The 25,619-nt window shown below is 39.4% G+C and overlaps 1 protein-coding gene across 1 annotated transcript; it reads left to right on the top strand.

The window, feature by feature from the left end:
- The first annotated feature begins 3,891 nt into the window (after positions 1 to 3,891).
- Positions 3,892 to 5,326, top strand: LOC129049396 (basic salivary proline-rich protein 1-like). The gene has a single exon (XM_054528523.2). The coding sequence runs from the start codon at positions 3,980 to 3,982 to the stop codon at positions 4,775 to 4,777; it is 798 nt and encodes a 265-aa protein (XP_054384498.1). The 5' UTR covers positions 3,892 to 3,979; the 3' UTR covers positions 4,778 to 5,326.
- The last annotated feature ends 20,293 nt before the right edge of the window (positions 5,327 to 25,619 follow it).

Raw genomic sequence — 25,619 nt, forward strand, 5'->3', positions numbered from 1 at the left:
TAAGGCCCAGAAGCAGGAATGTGGGCTACGCTTTTCCTCATCAAGCCGAATCTTGGCACCCTGTGTGTTGTTTCTCCCAACTGCAGCGGGCAGAGAGGGAACCAACACTTCATGAGAACTGACTGTGTGCTGGGCACTGCCAGGTGCTTCGCATGTGTTTTGCTTCACAAACAGATGCATCTGTGGGGACAAGGAAATCCCCTGGGGTCTCCTCCCCCAGCTCCTCTAAACATCCCTCTCCTCTTATGTCATAGAGAACAAAGCTTCACAGGAAAATGCCCTTAGAGGCTGGGGAATAAATCCACCCTGAGCTGCTAAAGATGGACATGGAGCCCTCCTTAAGCAGAGGCTTGGATGAGGCCAGCAGGGAAGAAGGCGGTGTGGGGACCGAGTCAGGATCTCTCTGGAATGAGGGTCTCCAGACCTACTTTCAGGCAAGGCGAGTCAGAGAATTCGTCTCTGACCATGCTTCAGGGGAGAAAGGGTCAGAGAGTGACCTTCCTGCTCCTGCTGTTTTCTGCTTTTCCTTCCCTGTAAAATATTTGGCAGGCCAAGGGGCCACATGTTGGGGTAATGTGTTCTGGACCCTGACACTATCCTCCTACCTCTCGGGCCATTTCCTCTCTGTTTCTTTGTGGATTTCTCTCCCAGGTGTCCATCCTTGTCCATCATGGAGACCATGCCAGGGAGGGTTGGAGGAGGAAGCCAGGGATCTGGGGTGATCTGAGGGCAGCCTGAGAGGACATAATGAGACGGAGGGGGCAGGATTAAAGGGCCAACTACATTAGGTTGATTCATATGAAATTGCTGATATTTGGTCATTTTTTACCTACAAAAATCATAAGTTCATCTGGTACAAACTAAAACTTCAAAACTTGCTTCATTAGGCTTCATGTTGAACTGGACTTGTAGCCAGGCAGTTGGGAACTCAAGGCACTTACAAGAAGGTGACTGGAAACCTTGCAGCAAGGCTCCTGTGTGCACCTTGCAATGTCACAGTCTCAGAAGGAAGCACATGCTTCACTTAGGAAGCAGGCGACTCATGTGGAATCCTGTCTAGCCACAAAGTCACCTTTTCCAGCTGAAAAGTATATAGCCGACTTATCATAAAACTCCTTCCCACTACTGCAGGAGGACAGAGAAAGTACAGCACATTTCTGCATCTCTGAGATGGGAAGCCTGCTCTGGGTGATCTTGCAGAGCAGGCCCTGTAGTTACCTGGTTGTGTGGATCTGCACAGCAGGCTGTAAGGCAGAGTCACAGCTAGAACTTTAGAACTAGAGTTGGTAAAGACATGGTTCTTCAAGGATATGCGCAGAAAATTCTCCACAAAAACAAAAGGCTTGCTATAAGGAAGCCTCCACTGCAGGGCAGTGGACGAGTGGCTTACCACCTGTGGATCTTAGTCAAGTCAATCTCTCTGAGCCTCAGTTTCCTCATCTATAAATGGGAATGATAATACCTACCTCTTAAGACCGTGCATCAGCTTGCCAGGGCTTCCAAACAGAATACCACAGACTGGGTGGCTTAAACAACAGAAATGCATTTTCTCACAGTTCTGGAGGCTGGAAGTCTGAGATTGAAGTGCCATCAGGGTTGGTTTCTGGGGAGGGCTCTCTTCCTGGCTTGCTGATGGCTGCCTTCTTGCCTCATGTGGCCTCTTCTCTGTGCACATGCAGAGAAAGAGATCTCTTGTGTCTCTTCCCCTTCTTATAAGGACGCCAGTCCTATCAGATTAAGGTCCCATGCTTACAGCCTCATTTAACCTTTATACCTCCTTATAGGCCCTATCTTCAAATAGTCATATTAGGGGTTAGGGCTTCCATACATGAATTTTGGGGGGACACAATTCAACTCATAACAGACTTTTTTGAGACACACAGGGCATAGATTGTACTCTGAAAATGGTAGCTCTTTGGATGTGGGTCATCCAGAAGGTCTACCAGGCTGCAGCAAATCAGGCTGATGAAGAAAGATCTGACCAGACCAAGACCAAGATACCCCCAGACCCTTGGAGGAGAACTGAAAATGAGCACCAGACCCCACTCAACGGCATCAATATTTTGCTACACCTCTACTTACCCTATAATTCACTGGTTATATAAATATAATTTATATATATAAATGTACTGGTTGTATAAATATAACTATATTTAAATTATATTTATATATAAATTATATATAAATACATATGTATATTTAAATTATATTTATATATAAATATAATTTATATATATTCATTGGTTATATAATTAACTGGTTGTTATAAAAAGCCTGTGGCTTTCTTTCCTCGATGCCACCTTTTGTCTCACTTCCTGGGCTCAGTCACCCCCAGCTGTGCCTTATCTCCTTCCCTGCTATCCAGTGAGCTCAGGCCTCCATCATTGATGGCTTGGCTATGAACAGTCACTTCCTGTCTGAACTTTTGCCTTCATCCAGTCCAATGAACTCACACCACAGAGAGGCTGTTCATGTACAGTGGGGACCAGATCCTGTCACTTCCCTACTTGAAATGTTTCAGTGACTTCCTACTATTTTAGGATAAACCCAAGATGTTAACAAGTTCACAGGGCTGGCATCATCTGCTCTGGCTCCTGCGTGTGCCTCAGCCTGGGTGGCTGCACCCCCACATTTCGTCCTCTGACTCAGATGCCTCTGGTCTCTGCCATCTGCTCTGCCCTCTCCTGCCTGCTCCCACAACCTTCTCCCAAATTCACTTTTCAGAGTTCAGATACCAAGTCACACAACTTTTCTGGGGACTTTTTTTGGGGGGGAGGTGGGCAGGCTACAGCCCATGTGCTCATGGGGTCCCTGTTTCTCCTGTCCTGACAGTTACCTCACCACACTAAGTCTCTGTTCCTTTTAGGCCCTGAGGTCCAGGAGGCAGCTGGCTGTGTCTGCAGTCTTGTTTATTGTGGCCACTGGCACTGTGTCTGCCCCATAACAAAGCTCAGGAAGTACTGGTTGAATCAATTATCTTTTATGAATAATTTTTAATATTTCTGCACATATGTTCACAGAAGACTTATTCACAGTAGCCCAAAGGTGGGAACAACCCAAGTGTTCGCTGATGAATGAATGGATACACAATGTGGTCTATCCATACAATGGGATATTATCCAGGCTTAAAAGGGAATGACATTCTGACACACCCTGCTACAGGAATGAACCTTGAGGACATCATGCAAAGTGAAATAAGCCAGACACAAAAGGAAACATATTGCATGATTCCACTTCTAAGAATTACCTAGAGTCATCCATTTCGTAGGGATACAGAATGGAACAATGTTTGCCAGGGCTAGAGGAGGAGGGAATGGAGAGTTCATGTTTAATGGGTACAGAATTTCAGGTTGGGAAGATGAGAATGTTCTGTGAATGGATGGTGGTGACAGTTGCCCAACAATGTGACTGCGCTCAATGCCACCAGACTGTATGCTGAAAATGACTAAGATGGTACATTTTATGTTTTGCATTCTTTCCACAATTAAAAAAAGAAACTTCAAATACTTGGGGGGGAGGAGCAGAGAGAGAAGTGTGTCAAATTTTTCTTTTCCTGAAAGAAGCCATTTAAATATAAGTTAGTAAACAGCTTCTTTAAAGACCAAAAAAAGGTGAACTGAAGCAGACTGCTAAAGAGCCACATGGAGGAAAGGAATTAATAGTCAAAAGGTATAACACGAGACTCCAAGCTTGAGAAAGTGATCCTGGCATAGCGCATGATACTGTCAAAATCATCTTTCTTCGAGTGAGTTTACTTCTCCAGGATCCCTCTTCATAAAATTGTACTCTTCACGGCCGTCTCCCCGCGCGCAGCCGCCCGAACACGCCCAGACCGAGCGCTCGAGGTGCTGCATCCGCCGCCGCCGCCGCGATGTGACCTTAAGGGCCGCCAGGACGGGATGACCGGAGCCTCCGCCCCGCGGCGCCCGCGGCTCTCCTCGGCCTCCCGGGCGCTCTGACCGCGCGTCCCCGGCCCGCCATGGCCCCTTCGCTCTCGCCCGGGCCCGCCGCCCTGCGCCGCGCGCCGCAGCTGCTGCTGCTGCTGCTGTTGCTGGCCTCGGAGTGCGCGCTTGCCGCGCTGTTGCCGGCGCGCGAGGCCACGCAGTTCCTGTGGCCCAGGCAGCGCCGCGCCTTCCAGGTCTTCGAGGAGGCCAAGCAGGGCCACCTGGAGAGGGAGTGCGTGGAGGAGCTGTGCAGCCGCGAGGAGGCGCGGGAGGTGTTCGAGAACGACCCCGAGACGGTGAGCAGCCGGCGGGCGGGATGCGGGGAAACCCCTGGCGCTCGCGCGCCTCCAACCCCTCCCGAGAGGCAGCGCTGCTGCCGCCCCCCAGCTCCGCCCGGCGAGGCCTGGCCTCAGGGTCCCAGGAGCCCCGGCCCGCCCCGCGTCCCCTACGCCCATCCCCCAGCGACCCCAGGATCCCCGCGCAGGCCGGTGAGACGCTGCGGGGCTGTCCAGGAAACGCTCGCTGTCAGACGCCTCCCCGCGGGGAAGCCGGGAGTCCGTTTCCAAAGTGTGAAAGAAACACAATGGTTAAAACCCAAACCGCTTCCCCGCGGCCCTCCCTCTGCTGGGCTGGAGGTGAGGGATCCCCAGGCCGCGCCTCGTCCTCCTGAGAGGGGTGGAGAGCAGTCGCCTCCCGAAAGAGGAATTGAAAGGGCCGAGGGCGGGAACTGCTTGCGGCAGCAGGTCCAAAAATATGATTCCAGGAATCCAGCGGGGCCGCATGAGGGAGGGGAGGGCGGCTCCGCGGCCCTTTTCTGCCAGGTGCTGTCCTAGAGGCAGCAGGTGCGTTCAGGATCCCGGCGGTGCTGGCCCCGGCACCTCGGTTAGGAATGTCCTTGGAGAAGGCGGGGCGCCCGGGGCCGCCTCCCGCAGAAGCCGCCGTGTGAGGACGGCCTGGCCACTCTATCCTGCGGGCTCGGGAGCGGGTGACTTTGGAAAGTCCGAGAACGTGTGGATTCCCATTGACGTCCCTCCCGCCCTGAAGTCAGGGTGATTTCACAGCGAAGTTTTCCGTTCTGCTGGAATGTTCCTTTTAAAGAATTCTCCTGGGGTGGAATAAATGTCACCTGAGATGAAAAAAAAAAAAAAAAATTGTACTCTTCACCTAAGAACCAGGGATAAACAGAATCTTAGAAGCCTTTTCACTGACAGAAAAGAGAACAGAAAAGTCCTTTCTACACCTATATCTATTATGAAATGAATGATCTTCTTGCTGGTTGTATTTACAAACTTAACACCCAGGCACATGCAAAAAGCGTATGTCTTAACTCTACTATCACATTGAAATGCAATATTGAATAGGACCAATACATTAATTTATTCAAAAAAGTAGGGTACCAAAAGCATAATTTGAGCTTTTTTTATATGTATACTCTTTTACTACTTCATAATAATATTTATTTCTTTAAAATTTTACTGCTTTTTTGGTGCTGTATAAATGATTATAAAAAGTTATGTTTTCATCTAATGAATTTCCCACTTTTATAGCTAGATTTGCCAGGTCTCACAAAAATTATCTTCCTACTTGGTTTAAATCCTTTGTATAAACAATATGAAAAGATATAAAAACAATATTAGTATAAACAACTCTGCAGGCTTTGGCTATGTGACTTCATCACTCAAGATTAAACAACAGCAGCAAATTCTCTACTTTCTACTTGCTTTTTTTTTTTTTTTTTTTTAAGACAAGATCTCTCTCTGTCACCCAGGCTGAAGTGCGGTGGAATGATCTTGGTTCACTGCAAGCCCCCAACCTCCAGGGCTCAAGGGATCCTTCCACCTCAGGCTTCTAAGTAACTGGGCTTACAAGCCAGTGTCACCAGGCCCAGCTAATTTTTGTTTTTTTTGTTTTGTTTTGTTTTGTTTTTAGAGACGGGGTTGCATCTCTACTTTCATTTAAAAATGAAACAAGGTTCTCCTTGATGAAAAAGAGCTTCTACTTTGAGATCAAGAACATACTTCAGAACTTTTTTTTAACTTCCGAACATCTTTTTTTTTTTTTGAGACGGAGTCTCGCTCTGTCGCCCAGCCTGGAGTGCAGTGGTTGCGATCTCGGCTCACTGCAAGCTCCGCCTCCTGGGTTCAGACCAGTCTCCTGCCTCAGCTTCCTGAGTAGCTGGGACTACAGGCACCTGCCACCACATCCGGCTTTTTTTTTTTTTTTTTTTTTTTTTTTTTTTTGTATTTTTAGTAGAGACGGGGTTTCACCGTGTTAGCCGGGATGGTCTCGATCTCCTGACCTCGTGATCTGCCCGCCTTGGCCTCCCAAAGTGCTGGGATTACAGGCGTGAGCCACCGCACCCGGCCACATCTTCATTTTTAATAGATTTTTCCAACTATCTGTTTGTATCTACATTATAGTATTCTTTCTTGAAATTTGAAAAGAACACAGACTTAAATATGTAGGTCTACATCAATGGTTTCAGAAACAAAGATTTTCTTCACATAGAGTTTAAGTGTCAGTGACTCATTTTTACAATTTAAACAGCCAAAGATAGTGCAAGTCATAAGATTTGTGTTACTTTAAAAAGCTGTGAAACATCAAAATACAAAGATGTGCTATTGGAATTCCAATTTTATGTTTGGAGCTCAAAATGGAACTACTATGCCACTCATCTATGTAGATTTTTATTCCAAGTGCCATATTTTAATAATATATTAAAAAAAATAAAGAAACTGAGAGATGCCACAGGTTATAACGTCTCTGCTTACATGTGATAAAGGAAATCCGGTATATTCATTTGAGCATTAAGGAGGAGAAATCAATCAGGAGTTACAAACTAAAGTGTTTTAGCCCCTCTTTGAATGAATTCACATAATAAATAATTTTAAATTAACTAACCAGACCTTATGGTAAAATATGTGCTCCACCATTTCTGATGTGTCTGTCTATGTCATACTGCTTTTCAGAAAGACCCTGCCTTCTCTTCCACCCCTCATAGAGGCAACTGGTAAAGCTCCTGTCCTGATAAGGAATTTTAAGTACAAGATAGCATATCCAATTGTAAGGACAGATTTTCAAAAAGGTACAGACCTCATTTCACAGGTGGTGACCCATAAAATTTCAATTTACAGCATAATATAAGAATAGACTCTCTAACTAAAGCAAAATACTCCATAAAAATTTCTGAAACTGAAACATTAAGCAACAGCAGTAGATTCCATTTCATATAACTGAGAACACATACACGACACGCTATTTTTTTGTTAGTTAAAAAGAACATGGCCACACATAGTCCAAATAAAAGAAAATTAGACTTATTTCATGAAAGAAGCAAAGAGAAACAGAGATCATAGCACCAAGGGAAACCATATTTACCCATTTAAAAATGGCAAACTCTTTCTTGAAAGCATATTCTAATGTGGATTAAAGTAATCCAATCTTTACACTGATCGGGTTCCTATCATAATCACCTATTTTGCATATAAACATAAAGCTAAAGTTTGTGCTTATTAGGCATCACCCTTGAATAACACTTGATCTTGTTTCTTAGTGAGGGCAAGTCACACTCTTGTTGAAGGTTCATCTCCAACATGAACACTTTCACACTGGAATTGCTCTGCTGTAGTACTTCCAATTACTCAGGAAACCTCACCCAATAAATTGTTTTCTCTACTGGCCTGAATGTTTAGTCAAAAAATATTAACAGCCATAATTTACTTAGCACTGTTTTAGGATTATATATTTATTTATACGATTTATATACTTTTTCCTTGTTTTGGGTACAATTTATGTTGAACCAGAATTATCTTTTTAAGAGTAAGAACCATTTTTGAAAGTTACATCCTTTTTAATTTTTTTTGTCCACATAATAAAATGTTTAGCAAATAGAGGAAACTAAAGAACTGTGGTTAACAGCAAGCTTCTTCTCATTTACATGGTAGTTGAATTAATTTTGAGAATTATTTCTCTTTATTTCCCTCCTAATGATACAAAATATAAGATGAACCTTGACAGTTGGCTCAGGCATTGGAGTCTTCTCCATAGAGGCGTATAAATTTTCTTCACTTATTTTTGATATCTAATTCTACAGCTTACCTCACCATTCTTGATAGATCTCTTGAAATGAAATGATTCCACTGATTTTTCTCTTACCTCACAATACCTTCTTAGTCTTTTAGGGGATACTCTATCAAATGTTGCTTAAATATTGTTTTTATCCATTTTCTGGATTTTTTTCCTTCTCCCTCCAGTTTTCCCCTAGATGGTCAAAGCCACACCAAATATTTATCTTTAGATATATCCTAAAGTCCAGACTCACTTTTTTTTTTGTTGTTTACAGAAGGAGGATCATACAAAGCCTTCTCAAACTCAAGGATGTGCATAATGAAACCATTATTTATCTTTCTCTTCCTCAAAACATGCTGTTTTATCAACATTTCAATATATCAAATGTCTACCGTTATGGTATCAATGTTCATCTTGTTTCCTAAAATAAAACTTTGGAAGATTTCCCCTCCCATGTGATGTTCCTCTTAAACATTTTTGAGAGATTTTGCCCTCTTCTTCCCCTTGACCTGTACTACCCTAACTGAGAAGCTAGTCACCTCTCCTAACTACTTAGGCTTCTTATAGGTTACTTTGACTTCAGGCACATCCCAGGCACACCCCATTCCCCGCCACCACTAGTTAATGATTCCTACAGCTGACTGCAAAAATGAGTTCTCTCATTTTACAATCTGAACTTTCCTTGCTTATAATCCTGCCATTACTTCTCAGTAGCTAGAGAATAAAATCTCAATTTCCCATACTTAGCGAAAACTTTCTGTGATCTAATCTCTCCAGGTACCAACTAATGTCCTACTTGTAACTTACCCACAGCCACCATGGACTGACAAAAAATGATTCCATTTTCTGTAATTGTAGCTTTGCTCATGATGTTTTTGTAGCCTAGAAATTTCACCACTCTTCTGTCCAGCATTTCTCCTTTACTTCTAAACTTCAGTTCCTTTGTAACATTTCCCTTGACTCACCAAGGCACATTTTATCATGCCTTGCTTGGACCCTATGGTATTCTCATCACATAACCATTGTCACTTTTTTCACTGACTTGCAGTCATTTGTATACATGCATACATACCACACTAAGCTATGTGTTTTTATGATAGTATCTTCAACACCTGATATCACCTCAGTTAATAATTGGCACTAAATAAGTGATGAGCAAGTACAGAGATCAGTGTTGTTGATTACAGAAGAAGCTAAGGAATTCAATGTTTGTAAAACTGGCCATTAATAAGAATAAAAACACATTTTTACTTTGCTTATGCTTAAAATACATGCTTAAAATACCTTACAAGAAAATTCCAACCAACGAGATTTTTTGGCAATTGAAATATACAGATCTTTATGAGTATAAAAGTTAATCGAATGAAAATCTTTACAAAGAGGCTATTATCAAACATCAACTATCAGAGAAAATTAGATTTTAATTAAAATTACATTTCAATTACTGATAACATTCTTAATAAATTATAGTAGTCAATTTTAAGAGGACAATCTCAAAAAAAAATCCAGCCTATCCCAGAAATAATTAATTTCACTGGAATATTTTCCAGAAACTGGATTGGGTATAACATAGATTTCTATAATAGTGGCATGTTTCATGGCAAACCCTGGGCCGTGTCTTAATCTTAATAACATAAATTATAGAACTAAGTACAAAATGCTTAAGTAAAGAGGAACATTTAATAATATTACTTTATGGTTTAGTAGCCGCATTCTTGGAAAGCACAGAAGTTTAGAAATGAAACAGCTTAATCTTTAAAAAGAAAGCAAGCCTAAAATGTGTATGAAATCATTCAGCCTCTAGGAAAAAAATTAAAGTATAAAATCATCATGAGTAATTTTTAATTCAGCAAAGTGTTGATTCTACCATATCAAAAATATGTTTACATATTCTACTATATTCTACCATATGTTGATTCTACCATATCAAAAATATGTTTACTTTTTTTGGTAAACAATTTAAGAAGTTAAATAATAAGCCATGTAAATGCAATTCAAAAAGACCCAGTCAGACTTAATCCCAACACATCCTATACCTGTCACCTGGTCGGGTGTTTTCTCTTATGCCTGTTACATGGCTATCTCGATCTGGTCCTGTGTGTTCATGCCAAATGCCTATCTTAACGGCTCAGTGCCTGAGCAACATTTCCAAATTATCGCAGTTCTTGCCAACAGAGGCTGCCTGACATCCCTTTCCCCACCGACCTACATAGGAGCAGCCCTAGGAATAAAATAGAAAGTGGAGATGGTGGTGGAAAGGTGAAGCTGGATGACTTACAATATGGTGAAATGTTTGTACAGAATTGTGATGAACCATAACATCCAACACAGTCAGAGGCAGGACAGCTTTTTATTAATGCGTGTGGCTAATTTCTAGTATCCTTTCAAATTTATGTATAATAAAATTTCCAAATAATGTGTTCAAATGCTTTTGTAATTATCTGTACATTAGAAACTTTGCTTTAAATCATTTTAGAAGTATTTAGAAGATACATCAGAAAATAAAATACTTATCATGATGATGATTTTTCTTTTTTTTTTTTTTTTTTTTTTTTGAGATGGAGTCTCACTCTGTCACCCAGGCTGGAGTACAGTGGTGCCATCTCGGCTCGCTGCAAACTCCGCCTCCCAGCGATTCTCCTGCGTGTCTCCTGAGTAGCTGGGACTACAGGCGCACGCCACCGCGCCTGGCTAATTTTTGTATTTTTAGTAGAGACGGGGTTTCACCGTGTTGTCCAGGATGGTCTCCATCTCCTGACCTCGTCATCCACCTGCCTTGGCCTCCCAAAGTACTGGGATTACAGGCGTGAGCCACTGCACCCAGCCTGTGATGATGATTAATGTTCTATTATACATATAGTTAAGTTGAAGACATCAATGCACATTTATTTCTAATATAATTTTATCCTCACGATTCATGTTAATAACTTAGGTAGCTACTTTGTTAATATGGTTGTCTGGCAGTAAATCAATATTATTTCAGTATTAAATACAAAAATAAGGAGAGTTTATTTTCCCTCTTTGAGAAAAACAGAATTAAATTTATATATGAAAGGTGTTAGTTAATCGATAAAGGATTTTCCTACTCATGGAAGAGTTGTCTTTTATGAAAGAAGAAAACTTTTAAAAGAAGTTAATTGAAAAAAATAATTTTGGCCAAGTGCAGTGGCTCATGCCTGCAATCCCAGCCATCAGTTTGGGAAGTTGAGGCAGGACGGTTGCTTGAGGTCAGGAGTTTGAGACCAGCCTGGGCAACATAGCAAGACCCCATCTCTACAAAAAATTTTTTTAATTAGCTGGGCATGGTGACGCATGCCTGTACTCCTAGCTACTTGGAATATTGAGGTGGAAGGATTACTTGAGCCCAGGAATTTGGGGCTTTAGCGACCTAGGATCATGCCAGTGCACTCCAGCCTGGGCAGCAGATCTAGATGCTGTCTCTAAAAAGGACAAAAAAAGAAAATTATTTTCAAAAGGCAAATTATCTAAGGTTAATGGTTAACTGGTGCTAGAGACTGAACGTTTATATCCCCTCAAAATTTGTATGTTGAAATTCAACCCCCAAGGTAATGGTATTTGAAGGTGGAGCCTTTAAACGGTGATTAAGTCAAGAGGGTTCTGCCTTTACACAGGGACCAATGCCTTTATAAAAGAGACCCCAGAGAATGCCCTTACCCCCTTCTACCACGTGAGAACATAGCAAGAACACACCTCACATCTGTGTATGCTCCAGAGTGGGCCCTCACCAGACACCAAATCTGCAGCACCCCCAGCCTCCAGAACTGTGAGAAACAGATGTTTGTTGTTTAAAAGCCACCTAGTCTATGATATTCTGTTATAACTACTTGAACAGGCTAAGACAACTGGTAAAGAAAAATGGACAACAGTAGTAGTGCAAGGAATGAAGAGATTGATGTGATTTGTGTCCAAGAGTCAGTCTAATAATTACGTGTGATTTTTTTATTTCACCTCCTGAGAGAGTCTTCTGGCCTGTCAAACAGAATGTGAAATATCCAGGGAATATCTTTCTGCAAATTTTCATCAGTTGATTGATATTTCTACATATCTGATGATGTTTTTCTATCCAAAACATAGAAGTTCCATCTAGTCACTGTATGTGTATGCACATATGTGTGTGTGTGTGACAGTCCAGAATATTCTTGGACACACATGGAAAAGGGTAAGCACACATGACACCCACTTTAAAATAAATTTTAAGTGGCATAATATTATGGTAGCTATAATTATAAATAAAATTATATTTAAACCTTTAATAATTAGTGTTTAAATTAAAATAGCTGATCAGTAGGACAGCAATAGAGGGCACTAAATAATTGGTCTTGAATAACTGGGAATCATCTTATACCAAACATTGCCAAACATCTTTTCTGACTTATTAAATTGAAAGAGAAAATTGCCAAAAATTAATTGCCCAAATGATTAAAAGGAATTTCACTATTTCAATTTCCGGGGTAAGTACATGTAACCACCCTTTTGATTTTCCACAAATGTGAATCCTTTTCTCCCACCCTTTTTTCATTTTCAAATGGTTTCTATAGGCTTTAATTGTAACCCATACTATGCCAGCTAAATGAACTAATTTGTTCTCATTATTTATAAATCAATTGAGAACAGTTAATTAAGTTTAATAAATCAGTAATGGAAAGATTAAAGAGGTAACTGCTGTTGGAGAGATGAGTCAGTAAACTGTGTTTTTGCCCCCAGGTATTTTTTCAAATAATACGTTTTAATCCATATATAGATACTTAATACATACTTAGTTATTGCATACACAAAAAACTATTAGATGCCAGAAAAACACAAAAGTGGCAAATTTTGGAGAGATTTAACCTGACATACTTGCTACATTAAAGCAATAGTGATGAAATTGAAATATCTGATGATCGTATAATTACCCACATTGAGTCATTCTTGCTGGTTATATTCTCAGAATAAAATACTTTGCAAGTCAAAATGTAGGAGACAGCAAAGCAATGTGATCAATTTATTTGATCTAAATCAGCCTTTTTGGCATAATTGCACCAATAGCAATTTCCTATAGGATGGGGTTTCACAATGGAAAGGAAAAATAGACTTCTCACTGCCTTATTCATAGAGCTATTATTGTTATTTGTTTGTCCTGTGAATGAACAAAAAATGTGATGTTTTGATCCCTGACTAATTAAAGGTCTTGGAGACAGATTAATTGTAAACTCTAAAAAAAAAAAAAAAAAACTAAATATACGCTTAGACAAATATTAGTCATGGAACAACAGGACAATGTGTAATTTATAAAAATGTGATTTAAACATGTCTAAATATTATCTTAGTTTCTAATGTCATCTAGGTTTGATGCCATTCTTTTATATATGGCTCTTGGACTTTTGTTTCTAATTTATGTGTCACTTTTAAAGTTTGGCCGTTATAAAATCAACCTGAACTCCCAAGAAAAACTTTCACCACCTGTAGAAAAGCCTCGAATCTCTTTAAGTCATCCAGGGTAATCAAGTAAATCCGAATCTGCCGTTCCCTACTTTTGCCTTGGGCTGGTAGAGCAAAACACCTTTTAAATAAGTTTAGAAAACATATTCCTGTCAATTAATAATGTTCATGGCTTGGCCTGGTAGTTCAAGTCCCTCTGACAATCCTGTTCACATTTTGGCTGTGATTGGTTATATCGAATCTAAGATCAATGTAGAGATAGTTAACATCTTTACTATACTAAATTTTCTAATCTAAGAACATGATACATCTTATTCATTTAGGTGTTGTGGTTTTTCTGCAGACCTCCAGCACACATTGTTAGATTTATTCCTTGGTATTTGGTTTCCGTTTTTGATGTTTTTGCCTGTGGTATCATTTAAAATTTTTAAATGTATATTTGTTTCAACTGTACAACAATGCAATTGTTATTTCTATATTGGCCTTATATCCAGTAACTTTGCTCAAATGACTTATTAATTCTAAAAACTTATCCTTTAGGCTTTCTATGTATACTATCAGCATCTACAAATAATGACAGTTTTAGTTCTTTGTATTTTAACTTGCTGGTTAAAAAGACTGAATTAATGAACATTAGAAAGTTTTCTCTCAATTAATACGAGGACCTCAGATCACTCCCCCACGTGCCTTATTACTGTTATTCTCATGTAATATTTTATTTCCACTTGTATCATAGTGCAAGAGGTTTTTAATTTTAATGAAGTTCGACTTCTCAATTTTTCCCTTTATGAATTGTACTTTTCTGTTAGGTCTAACTAAAAACTCGTTACCCCGCCCTAGACCCCAGATATTCTTTTCTGCTTTTTTTCCTAAAATTTTTTACAGTTTTACATTTTACATTTGAGTCTATGACCCATCTCGAGTTAATTTTATATAAGGCATGAGATTTAGGTGGAGATTTATTTTTTTCCTATGGATATCAAATTGCTCTCACCATTAGTGAAATGGCTTCCATCAAATTGCATTTGTACCTTTGTCAAAAAATAAATTGAGCATATCTATATCAGTCTATTTCTGGGTTCTGTATCCTGTTCCATTGATCTACACATCTGCCTCTCCATCAATACCACACAGCTTTGATTACTGTAGTTATTTATTAAGCCATCGTATTCGATAGAGTGCTGCTTCTTACTTTATTTTTGTTAAATTATTTTAGTTATTCTAGGGCCTGTGACTTTCATATAAATTTTATAGTAAGCTTGCTTTTGTCTATAAAAAAATCTATAAGTCAATTTGGGGAGAATGGACATCTTCACTACGGCAAGTTTTCCCATTCATGAACACAGTACGTTTATTTTTGTCTTTGATTTCTTTATAAGCATTTTGTAATTTTCAGCATACAGGTCCTGTACATGTTTTAAGTCTATATTAAGTATTTCATTTTCTTTGGAGAGATTGTAAATGATATAGAATTTTAACTTTTGGTTTCCACTTGTTCATTGTTAGTATATAAATTATGTGACTGATATTTGCTGTGTGTTGATCTATATCCTGAGACATTGCTGAACTCACTTCTTGGTTCTGGATTTTTTTTTTTTTTTTGTAAATTCTTTGGAATTTTCTGTGTAGATAATCATATTGTCTTCAGGCAGGGATTGGTTATTTCTTCCTTTTCAACTGGATTTTTTTTCTTTTCTTATCACCAGTGGCTAGAACTTCCAGTACTATATGAATAAGGTGGAATAAGTACTAAGTGTGGACATCTCTACCTTGTTCCTAATATTAGGGGGAAAATGATCTTTCAGTCTGAAGTATGATCTTGGCTGTATGCCTTTAAGATGCTCTTTACGAAGTTCATGCAGTTCCCTTCTATTTCTAACATTCTTAGAGTTAAAAAATTATTATTGAGAATGGTATTGGATTTTGTCAAATGTTTTTCCTGCATCAATTGATGTGATCACATGAGTTTTCGTCTTTAAATTGTTGGTATGCTTGGTTATATTACGTATCTGGAATAAATCCCACTGGGTAATGTTGTTGGAATTGTTTTGCTAATAATCAGTAGAGGATATTCGTGTCCAAGTTTATAAGAGATATTCATCTGTGGTTTTCTTTTAGTATAGTGGTGATGTTTGGCTTGATAAACTAATACTGTCCCTCATAAAATGAGTTGGGAAGTGTTTCCTCTTCTATTTTTTGGAAGAGATTGTTTAAAATTTGAGTTATTCCTTCTTTAACTGCTTAGAAGAATTTCCCAGTGAGACTAAGTGGGCATGAGGATTCTTGTTCAGGAGATTTTACATTACAAATTTCAATTTCAGTTTTGTTAAGAGTTGTAGGATTTTGTTAATAGTTGTAGTATACCAACATCTAAAGAAGAAAACTCACGTGATCACATCGATTTATGCAGGAAAAGCGTTTGACAAAATCCAAATCCTTGTCAAACTTTGGTCGTATTTGCTTTCCATGGGATCTGTCCTCATTTGGCAAATGAGACTTCCCCCTTTTCTTTTTTTTTTTTTTTTTTTTTTTTTTGAGATGGAGTCTCGCTCTGTCACCCAGGCTGGAGCGCAGTGGCGCAACCTCGGCTGGCTGCAACCTCCGCCTCCTGGGTTCACGCCAGTCTCCTGCCTCAGCCTCCCGAGTAGCTGGGACTACAGGCACCCGCCACCACCCCCGACTAATTTTTTGTATTTTTAGTAAAGGCGGGATTTCACCATGTTAGCCAGGATGGTCTCGATCTCCTGACCTTGTGATCCCCCCTTCTTGGCCTCCCAAAGCACTGGGATTACAGGCATGAGCCACCGCGCCCGGCGACTTCCCCCATTTCTGAGGCGTGCATTCAGTGCTGTGCGTGTCCCTTTCAGCACTGCTTCCGGCGCATCCCACATATTTTGATAAGTTGTATGTTCACTTTCTTTCTGTTCTATGTATTCTTAAACTTTATTTTGAAATTGTCCTTGGTTCGTTTATTCTGAATTGTTGAGTTTATGAGCAGAAAGTTGGACATAGCACTCTTTTAGTGTCTTTTTAATAACCGCATGATTTTTTGTAATTTTACTGTTTAGTTCCTTTTATTGGTGATGTGTCTTTGTCTTTTTATCCATAGAAGTCTTGCTGGAAGATTATCAATTTTACTGATATTTATTGAAGAACCAGATTTGAAATTTATTAGTGTCCTCTATTGCTTTCATGTTTTCAATTTCATTGATTGCTGCTCTTACCTTTCTTATTTCTTTCCTTCTCTTTGATTTGGGTTTATTTCATTCTTTTTTTTCTCTAGTTTCTTGTATTACTGATTTGAGACTTCTCCTCATTTTGAATGTAAGCATTTAGTGTCATAAGTTTCCCTTTCAGCATTGCTTTAGCTTTATCTCACGTATTTTGGTAAGTTGTATTTCCACTTTCATTAAGTTCTATGTATGTTCTAATTTTACTTTGAGACTTCTTTGACCCATGGGTTATTTATAATTGGGTTGGTTGATTTGCACATATTTAGAGATTTTCCTGTTGTCTTTATGTTATTGATGTCAGGTTTGATTACCTTCTGGTCAGAGAAGACAATCTATATGATATCTATTACTTCATTTAGTTGTGGTTTGTTTTATGACCCTGGACATTGTATATTTTGGTGACTGTTTCATGGACACTTGTAAACAATGTGTATGCTGCTGTTGGGTGGAGCATTCTGCAGAGATCAACCAGGTCTTGTTTATTGCCAGCACTGTTGAGGTCTACTGTATCCTTGTTAATATTCTGTCTAGTATTTCTAACAGTTGCTGAGAGGGAGGTGTTGGAGTCACCAACCATAATTGTGGATGTACCTATTTCTTCTTTCACCCCTATCAGTTTTTGCTTCATATTTTTTGAAGCACTGTTTTTGATGCATACACATTTAGAATTATTATGACTTTCTGCTGGATTGAGTCTTTCATCACTATGAAATGTTGGGTTTTGTCTCTACTAAGTCTCTTTGCTCTGAAGTCTATTTTATTGGAAAATATAGCCACTCCTAACTACTTTCTTTAAATTAATTTTTCATGGTAATTTTTTTCATCCTTTTACTTTCAACCTACTTAGGTTATTGAATCTGAAATGAGCTCCTTGTACTCAATATATAGTTGAGGTGTGAGTGTGTGTGTGTCTCTGTGTGTGCTTTAACCTACTCCTCCCATCTCTCTCTTCGTGTTTGTGTATTTAGAGCATTTACATTTAAGGTAATCATCAATATATTCGAGCTTAAGCCTCCCATTTTGTCATTTGTTTTCTGCTTGTTTCCTTGGGTTTTCATTCTGGTTTCTCTTTTCTTGTCTTCCTTTGTGTTACTTGAGTAAACTTCAGCATTTCATTTTGGTTTATTGATAATCCTTTTTAGTGTGTTTCTTGTACCATTTTTATTTTGATTGCACTGGATATTTCAAGCATACATATGTGACTTATTGCAGTCTGCTGGTATCAATGTTTTGCTATTTTAAGCGAAATGTAGAAATCTTTACCTTCCATGAGGGGAACATCACACACCGGGGACTGTTGTGGGGTGGGGGGAGGGAGGAGGGATAGCATTAGGAGATATACCTAATGCTAAATAACGAGTTAATGGGTGCAGCACACCAACATGGCACATGTATACATATGTAACAAACCTGCACGTTGTGCACTTGTACCCTAAAACTTAAAGTATAATAATAATAAAAAAAAGACAAGGAAATAGCAAATACCAATTGATTGAATGTCCATAAATAAATAAATAAGCACATTAAAAAAAAGAAATCTTTACCTTCCATGATTTTATATATTACTGTCTTGAGCATCAGATAATGTTATAATTTTGGCTTTGACCTTCAAATATTTTTATAAACCTCAAGAGAAAAAGGATGCCCTACCCTTTGTACCCATATATCTGCTTTCTATGCTGTTCTTTCTTTCTTTCTTTCTCTCTCTTTCTTTTCTTTCTTTCTTTAGTTTTTTCCAATTCTGTGAAGAAAGTCATTGGTAGCTTGATGGGGATAGCATTGAATCTATAAATTGCCTTGGGAAGTATGGCCATTTTCACAATATTGATTCTTCTTATCCATGAGCATGGAATGTTCTTCCATTTGTTTGTATCCTCTTTTATTTCGTTGAGCAGTGGTTTGTAGTTCTCCTTGAAGAGGTCCTTCACATCCCTTGTAAGTTGGATTCCTAGGTATTTTATTCTCTTTGAAGCAATTGTGAATGAGAGTTCACTCACGATTTGGCTCTCTGTTTGTCTGTTATTGGTGTATAAGAATGCTTGTGATTTTTGCACATTGATTTTGTATCCTGAGACTTTGCTGAAGTTGCTTATCAGCTTAAGGAGATTTTGGGCTGAGAAGATGGGGTTTTCTAGATATACAATCATGTCATCTGCAAACAGGGACAATTTGACTTCCTCTTTTCCTAACTGAATACCCTTCATTTATTTCTCCTGCCTGATTGCCCTGGCCACAACTTCCAACACTATGTTGAATAGGAGTGGTGAGAGAGGGCATCCCTGTCTTTTGCCAGTTTTCAAAGGGAATGCTTCCAGTTTTTGCCCCTGCAGTATGATATTGGCTGTGGGTTTGTCATAAATAGCTCTTATTATTTTGAGATACTTCCCATCAATACCTAATTTGTTGAGAGTTTTTAGCATGAAGGGCTGTTGATTTTGTCAAAGGCCTTTTCTGCATCTATCGAGATAATCATGTGGTTTTTGTCTTTGGTTCTGTTTATATGCTGGATTACATTTATTGATTTGCGTCTATTGAACCAGCCTTGCATCCCAGGAATGAAGCCTACTTGATCATGGTGGATAAGCTTTTTGATGTGCTGCTGGATTCGGTTTGCCAGTATTTTATTGAGGATTTTTGCATTGATGTTCATCAGGGATATTGGTCTAAAATTCTCTTTTTTGGTTGTGTCTCTGCCTGGCTTTGGTATCAAGATGATGCTGGCCTCATAAAATGAGTTAGGGAGGATTCCGTCTTTTTCTATTGATTGGAATAGTTTCAGAAGGAATGGTACCAGTTCCTCCTTGTACCTCTGGTAGAATTCGGCTGTGAATCCATCTGGTCCTGGACTTTTTTTGGTTGGTAAGCTATTAATTATTGCCTCAATTTCAGAGCCTGTTATTAGTCTATTCAGGGATTCAACTTCTTCCTGGTTTAGTCTTGGGAGGGTGTATGTGTCCAGGAATTTACCCATTTCTTCTAGATTTTCTAGTTTATTTGCATAGAAGTGTTTGTAGTATTCTCTGATGGTAGTTTGTATTTCTGTGGGATCGGTGGTGATATCCCCTTTGTCATTTTTTATTGCATCTATTTGATTCTTCTCTCTTTTCTTCTTTCTTAGTCTTGCTAGCGGTCTATCAGTTTTGTTGATCTTTTCAAAAAACCGCTCCTGGATTCATTGATTTTTTGAAGGGTTTTTTGTGTCTCTATCTCCTTCAGTTCTGCTCTGATCTTAGCTATTTCTTGCCTTCTGCTAGTTTTTGTATGTGTTTGCTCTTGCTTCTCTAGTTCTTTTAATTGTGATGTTAGGGTGTCAATTTTAGATCTTTCCTGCTTTCTCTTGTGGGCATTTAGTGCTATAAATTTCCCTCTACACACTGCTTTAAATGTATCCCAGAGATTCTGGTATGTTGTGTCTTTGTTCTCATTGGTTTCAAAGAACATCTTTATTTCTGCCTTCATTTCGTTATGTACCCAGTAGTCATTTAGGAGCAAGTTGTTCAGTTTCCATGTAGTTGAGCGGTTTTGAGTGAGTTTCTTAATCCTGAGTTCTGGTTTGATTGCACTGTGGTCTGAGAGGCAGTTTGTTATAATTTCTGTACTTTTACATTTGCTGAGAAGTGCTTTACTTCCAACTATGTGGTCAATTTTGGAATAAGTGGATGTGGTGCTGAGAAGAATGTATATTCTGTTGATTTGGGGTGGAGAGTTCTGTAGATATCTATTAGGTCCGCTTGGTGCAGAGCTGAGTTCAATTCCTGGATATCTCAAGGAGTACTCTTAAGGAATCACACATAGAAGATACTCAATAAATATTATAGCCTGAATAAATAAAACAATGCCATTGAGGACATCAAGGGTCTGGAGTACTCTCAGATAACTGGTGTATTAGTTAGATATTGCTCTGGAGCAAACCACTTTGGAACTTAGGGGCTTAAAACAGTAACCTTTGATTATTTCTCAGGAGTCTGCAGGGTGGTGGGGCAGTTCTGCTGCTCTGGGCTGGATGTGGCCAATCATGGCTGGCTCATGGGTGATCAGCTGATGGGTTGGCTGAGCCTGGCTCATCTTGGATGGCTTCAGCTCTCCTCCACATGTCCCTTATATCCCTCCAGTAGGCTAAGTTGGGCCTGTTCTTCATAGTAGTGATGGAGGTCCAGGAAACAAGTGAAAATGAACTTAGGCTTTTCCCAGCCTCCACTCCTGTCCCATTGGCCAAAGCAAGTCATGGCACCTAGCACAGCTTCATTTTGGGAGGACCCTACCTAAGTGATTGTTGACAAGGATGCATTAAAAATTGGGCTTATTTCTGCAATTGATCTGCCATAATTGGCAACCATGCAGATAAGTATCTTGGGACAATTCAACCAAATGACAGATGTAAGATAATTAAATTTCTGGATGTCTCCTCAATACTGTTGATTTTTTAACCAGTTTTTGGATTATTTGCCTTATCTCACCCAATTTGGCATGGCTATCAACATATGGGATAAAATGCATTCTTCTATGTCTCTGAAGATATATAGGAGATCTAAGCTTTCAAGAAGAAAAGAAAAGAAATTGGACCACTATACCACAATCCACAGAAATCAATTTCAGGTGTATTAGAGACCTAAATATAAAAGACAAAATTCCAAAGCTTTCAGAATTAAATATACTAGGATATCTTAATATCCTTAGAGTAGAAAAAAATCCTTTAAGAAGATACAAAACATACTACCCATATAGAAAAGCAATCTAAAAATATAACCATATCAAAATGTAGAATTTCTGTTAATCAAAAGTTACCTCAAATGAACCTTTTTAAAAGCCACAGTATGGGATAAAATGTTTGCAGCACATGTAATCAATGAGTGAATAGAACTTGGATACATGAGGAACTTCTGTAAATAGTGGTGGGCTGGAAAATGTTTAATAATGGCTCTCAAAACCCAAAAATGTCCTAATTTTTAGCATTTGCTTATTTCCAAGATATAAGTACTTTCATGTGGCCAATTTCAAGACACCAACATGAGGTCACCAAGTAGCAACTTGGGAACAGATGGTTGCAGTTGGTTCTCATGAAGTTGGCTCTCCTGCCCCTGGTATGATGGCTCCAACAAAAAGTCAACAGGAAAAGAAAAACAACCTGGTGAGGAAATGTGGGAAACACTCCAGAAGACTTTTGAGGGCTGTCTTATCTGTGCTGCTATAAAGGAGCACCCGAAGCTGGGTGAGTTATAAAGAAAGGAGGTTTGGGCTCATGTTTCTGCAGGCTGCACAAAAAGCATGGCACCCGCATCTGCTTCTGGTGAGGACTCAGGCTGCTTCCACTCATGGCAGAAGGTGAGAGGGGGGCTGGTGTGTGCAGATAACATGATGAGAGAGGAAGCAAGAGGAAAGGAATGAGTGCCAGGCTCTCTTAACAACCAGCTCTTGGGGGAACTTACAGAGTGAGAACTCATTCACTCCCCTCCTTCACAGGGAAGGCATTCATCTCTTCACAAGGGATGCACCCCCATTACCCAAACACCTCTCACTAGGCCCCACTTGTGACATTGGGGATCAAATTCCAACATGAGCTTTGGGGGACATTCAAACTATAGCAGTGGACTTAAGGCTCTTTGGGACAGATGGTACGAACTTTTCATCAAAGAGTTAGTTAATCTCCAAAAAGGTTAAAACAAGTGTCTTAGAGAATCCTTGAATATGCAAAGATAGATAATTTTACATTTAAAAAACTTTTTATTTTAAAATGATTTCAAACTTACAGAAAAGTTGCAATAGCAATGCAGAAGGTTGGGTTCACACATATCCTTCACTCAACTTTTCCTAATATGAGCAACACAGAGAATTATAATCATCAGAATCAGGAGGATAACATTGGCATATTGCACAATAGTTATACTTCATAGTAAACTACTGACCTTATTTGCATTTCACTAACTTTGTCCCTAGTGTTCATTTTCTGTTCCAGGATCCAATTCAGGATCCCACATTGCATACAGTTATTGTGTCTCTTTAATCTCTTCAAATATGTGGCATTTCCCCATTTTAAAGAAGAAGATACAATCTATTGGAACTGATGATGTTAAAATGCAAGATAACTCTAGGGACCCAGAAATGATCTGCCTCTTTCTCTTCCTTCTTGTCTTTTTACTCATTTTATTTTCCACGCAAAACTTAAAATTAGCTTTATTTTTGTTTGCTATCACTGAAGTAAGAAGTCACAACTTTTATTTCAAAATATGCAAAACATATAGTTGTTAGTTTTAAAGGCTTGAAAGGCCTCAACCATATTTCACAATAGCCAAACACAGTCCTTGAAATATAAAATACACAACTGTAATAATCATACAATTCTATGACTGTGTAGTAAGGAATTGAACTTTGTCCTAAGCAGCTCTGACTTGTCTCTGCTTCTGGGAGATGATCTCCCGTCACACCTGTTAGGATTGTCTTCATTTGCCTGGGGTCCTGGGCTCACACCGGGTGGTCTAAATGTGGTTTAGGATGGGGCTGCCACACTGGATAGTCTTAGAGTGAGACCTGGTCTCCCCAGGTGGCAACGACATGACATGGGGTGGGGGCTTTGGGCTTTGGGCCATGTGGTATCGGTCAACTTTGGGAGGGCAGGAGTCTGTAGGCTGAGATCAGCCAGGCTGACCATCAGTCATACCTGTGTGGTGGAGGCCCAGTACATGCTCTGGACCTAACACTCCAGTGGCTTCCCAAGTTGGCACTACTCCACGTGTACTGTCACACATTGATGCTGGGAAAATAATGTCATTCTCGTTCCATGGGGAGGGGACAGTGGGAACTGCAATTAGTACTCTTCCTGGCCCCTGCCCTGTGCTCTTCTTCCCTTGGCTGATTTTTTAATCTAGCCATTCACTGTAGTAAACCATAGCCACAACTACAACAGCTTTCAGTGAGTTCTGTGTCTTTCTAGCAAATTATTGAACCTAAGGTGGTTTTGGGAACCCCCCAAATATGCAGCTTGTGTCAGAAGTGAAGGCAGTTTGGGGTCTGTTCCCCTGACTTTGCTGTTGGCCTTAATTTTTCCAATGACTTTAAAAGTTGAATTTGAGACCATGAGTCTTTGCACTTGAAGATAAAAATGACTCTCCTTCCAAGAAAAACAAGAGAAGTGTTACTCGTAAAGTGTCATTTTCTATTTAGCAAATGCATTTTAATGAGTTTCTTTCTTTGTATTTCAACATGTTTCATTCATAAGAGCACAGTAGAACAGAACTGGTCAGTTTAAGACCTGAAGTTATCCCACTTGCAATGAGGGTTTATAGCAGCATAAGTTTTCTTCAAAATACAGTAAAGATTAAACCCAGTATAGAACCACTGTCTGGAAAGACCCTTAGTGTGACCCGTCATGCATGTACGTGTCTAGAGGCCAAAGCTTTAGAAAATGTCTTGAATGTTTTGCCAATATCTAAATTCTTCAGGACTAAAGAACAGCTTGGTTGACTTGTTTCTTTTAGAAAATTCTATCTTATACTAAACCCGTTTATGTAATTTCAGCAGAGAGGATGGTGGTGTATTTTGGCAACTGGGGTATCTTTCCAAAGGCTCAGCTCTGGGAGATTTGTTATGAATTGATGGATCTTTTCATTATGGGAACCAGATACATCAAGTGCAGAATATTTTCCAGGCATTTGAATGTGCCTTGTGCTTATTAGGCTTCTGAAAACAGAAGTATCAATGCTTTTTACTTAAAAAGAGAAAAGATAAACTACAGGGCAAAGGCTAAATTGATGCTTTCCCTTATCAAAGACCACTATTTTCAGAGCACTACAAAAACTGACTTTGTGAAAATGGTTTATGATGTGGCATTTTTGAAACATAATTTTTCAATTTAAAAGTTTAAATATATGACAAATACGCACATGTGAACACATTAATTTTTGTTTTTGTCCTTCTTGTTTCTGAAACCCTTCCAACTATTTAAACTTTTTGCGATCTATCCATCTGAAAAAGGTCTAATATCCAGAATCTACAAGGAACTTAAACAAATTTACAGGAAAAAAACAAACAACCCCATCAAAAAGTAGGTGAAGGATATGAACAGACACTTCTCAAAAGAAGACATTTATGCAGCCAACAAACATATGAAAAAAAGCTCATTATCACTGGTCATTAGAGAAATGCAAATCAAAACCACAATGAGATACCATCTCACACCACTTAGAATGGTGATTATTAAAAAGTCTGGAAACAACAGATGCTGGCAAGATGCAGAGCATCTTGGATGCAGAGAAATGGGAACGCTTTTACACTGTTGGTGGGAATGTAAATTAGTTCAACCATTGTGGAAGACAGTGTGGCAATTCCTTAAAGATCTAGAACCAGTAATACCATTTGACCCAGCAATCCCATTACTGGGTATACACCCAAAGGATTATAAATCATTCTACTGTCAAGACACGTGCATACGTATGTTTATTGCAGCACTATTCACAATAGCAAAGACTTGGAACCAACCCAAATGCCCATCAATGATAGACTGGATAAAGAAAATGTGGCACATATACACCATGGAATACTATGCAACCATAAAAAAGAATTAGTTCATGTCCTTTGCAGGGACATGGATGAAGCTTGAAACCATCATCCTCAGCAAACTAACACAGGAACAGAAAACCAAACACCGCATGTTCTCACTCATAATTGGGAGCTGAACAATCAGAACACATGGACACAGCAAGGGGAACTTCACACACCAAAGCCTGTCGGGGAGTCGGGGGAAAGGGGAGGGAGAGCATCAGGACAAATACCTAATGCATGCGGAACTTAAAACCTAGATGACGGGGTTGATAGGTGCAGCAAACCATCATGGCACATGTAAACCTATGTAACAAACCTACACATTCTGCACATGTATCCTAGAACTTAAAGTAAAATAAAATTTTTTAAAAAAGAAGCACATAGAAGGGGAGGAGCC

This window comes from Pongo abelii, chromosome 10, assembly GCF_028885655.2.
Source record: "Pongo abelii isolate AG06213 chromosome 10, NHGRI_mPonAbe1-v2.0_pri, whole genome shotgun sequence".
NCBI lineage: Eukaryota > Metazoa > Chordata > Mammalia > Primates > Hominidae > Pongo > Pongo abelii.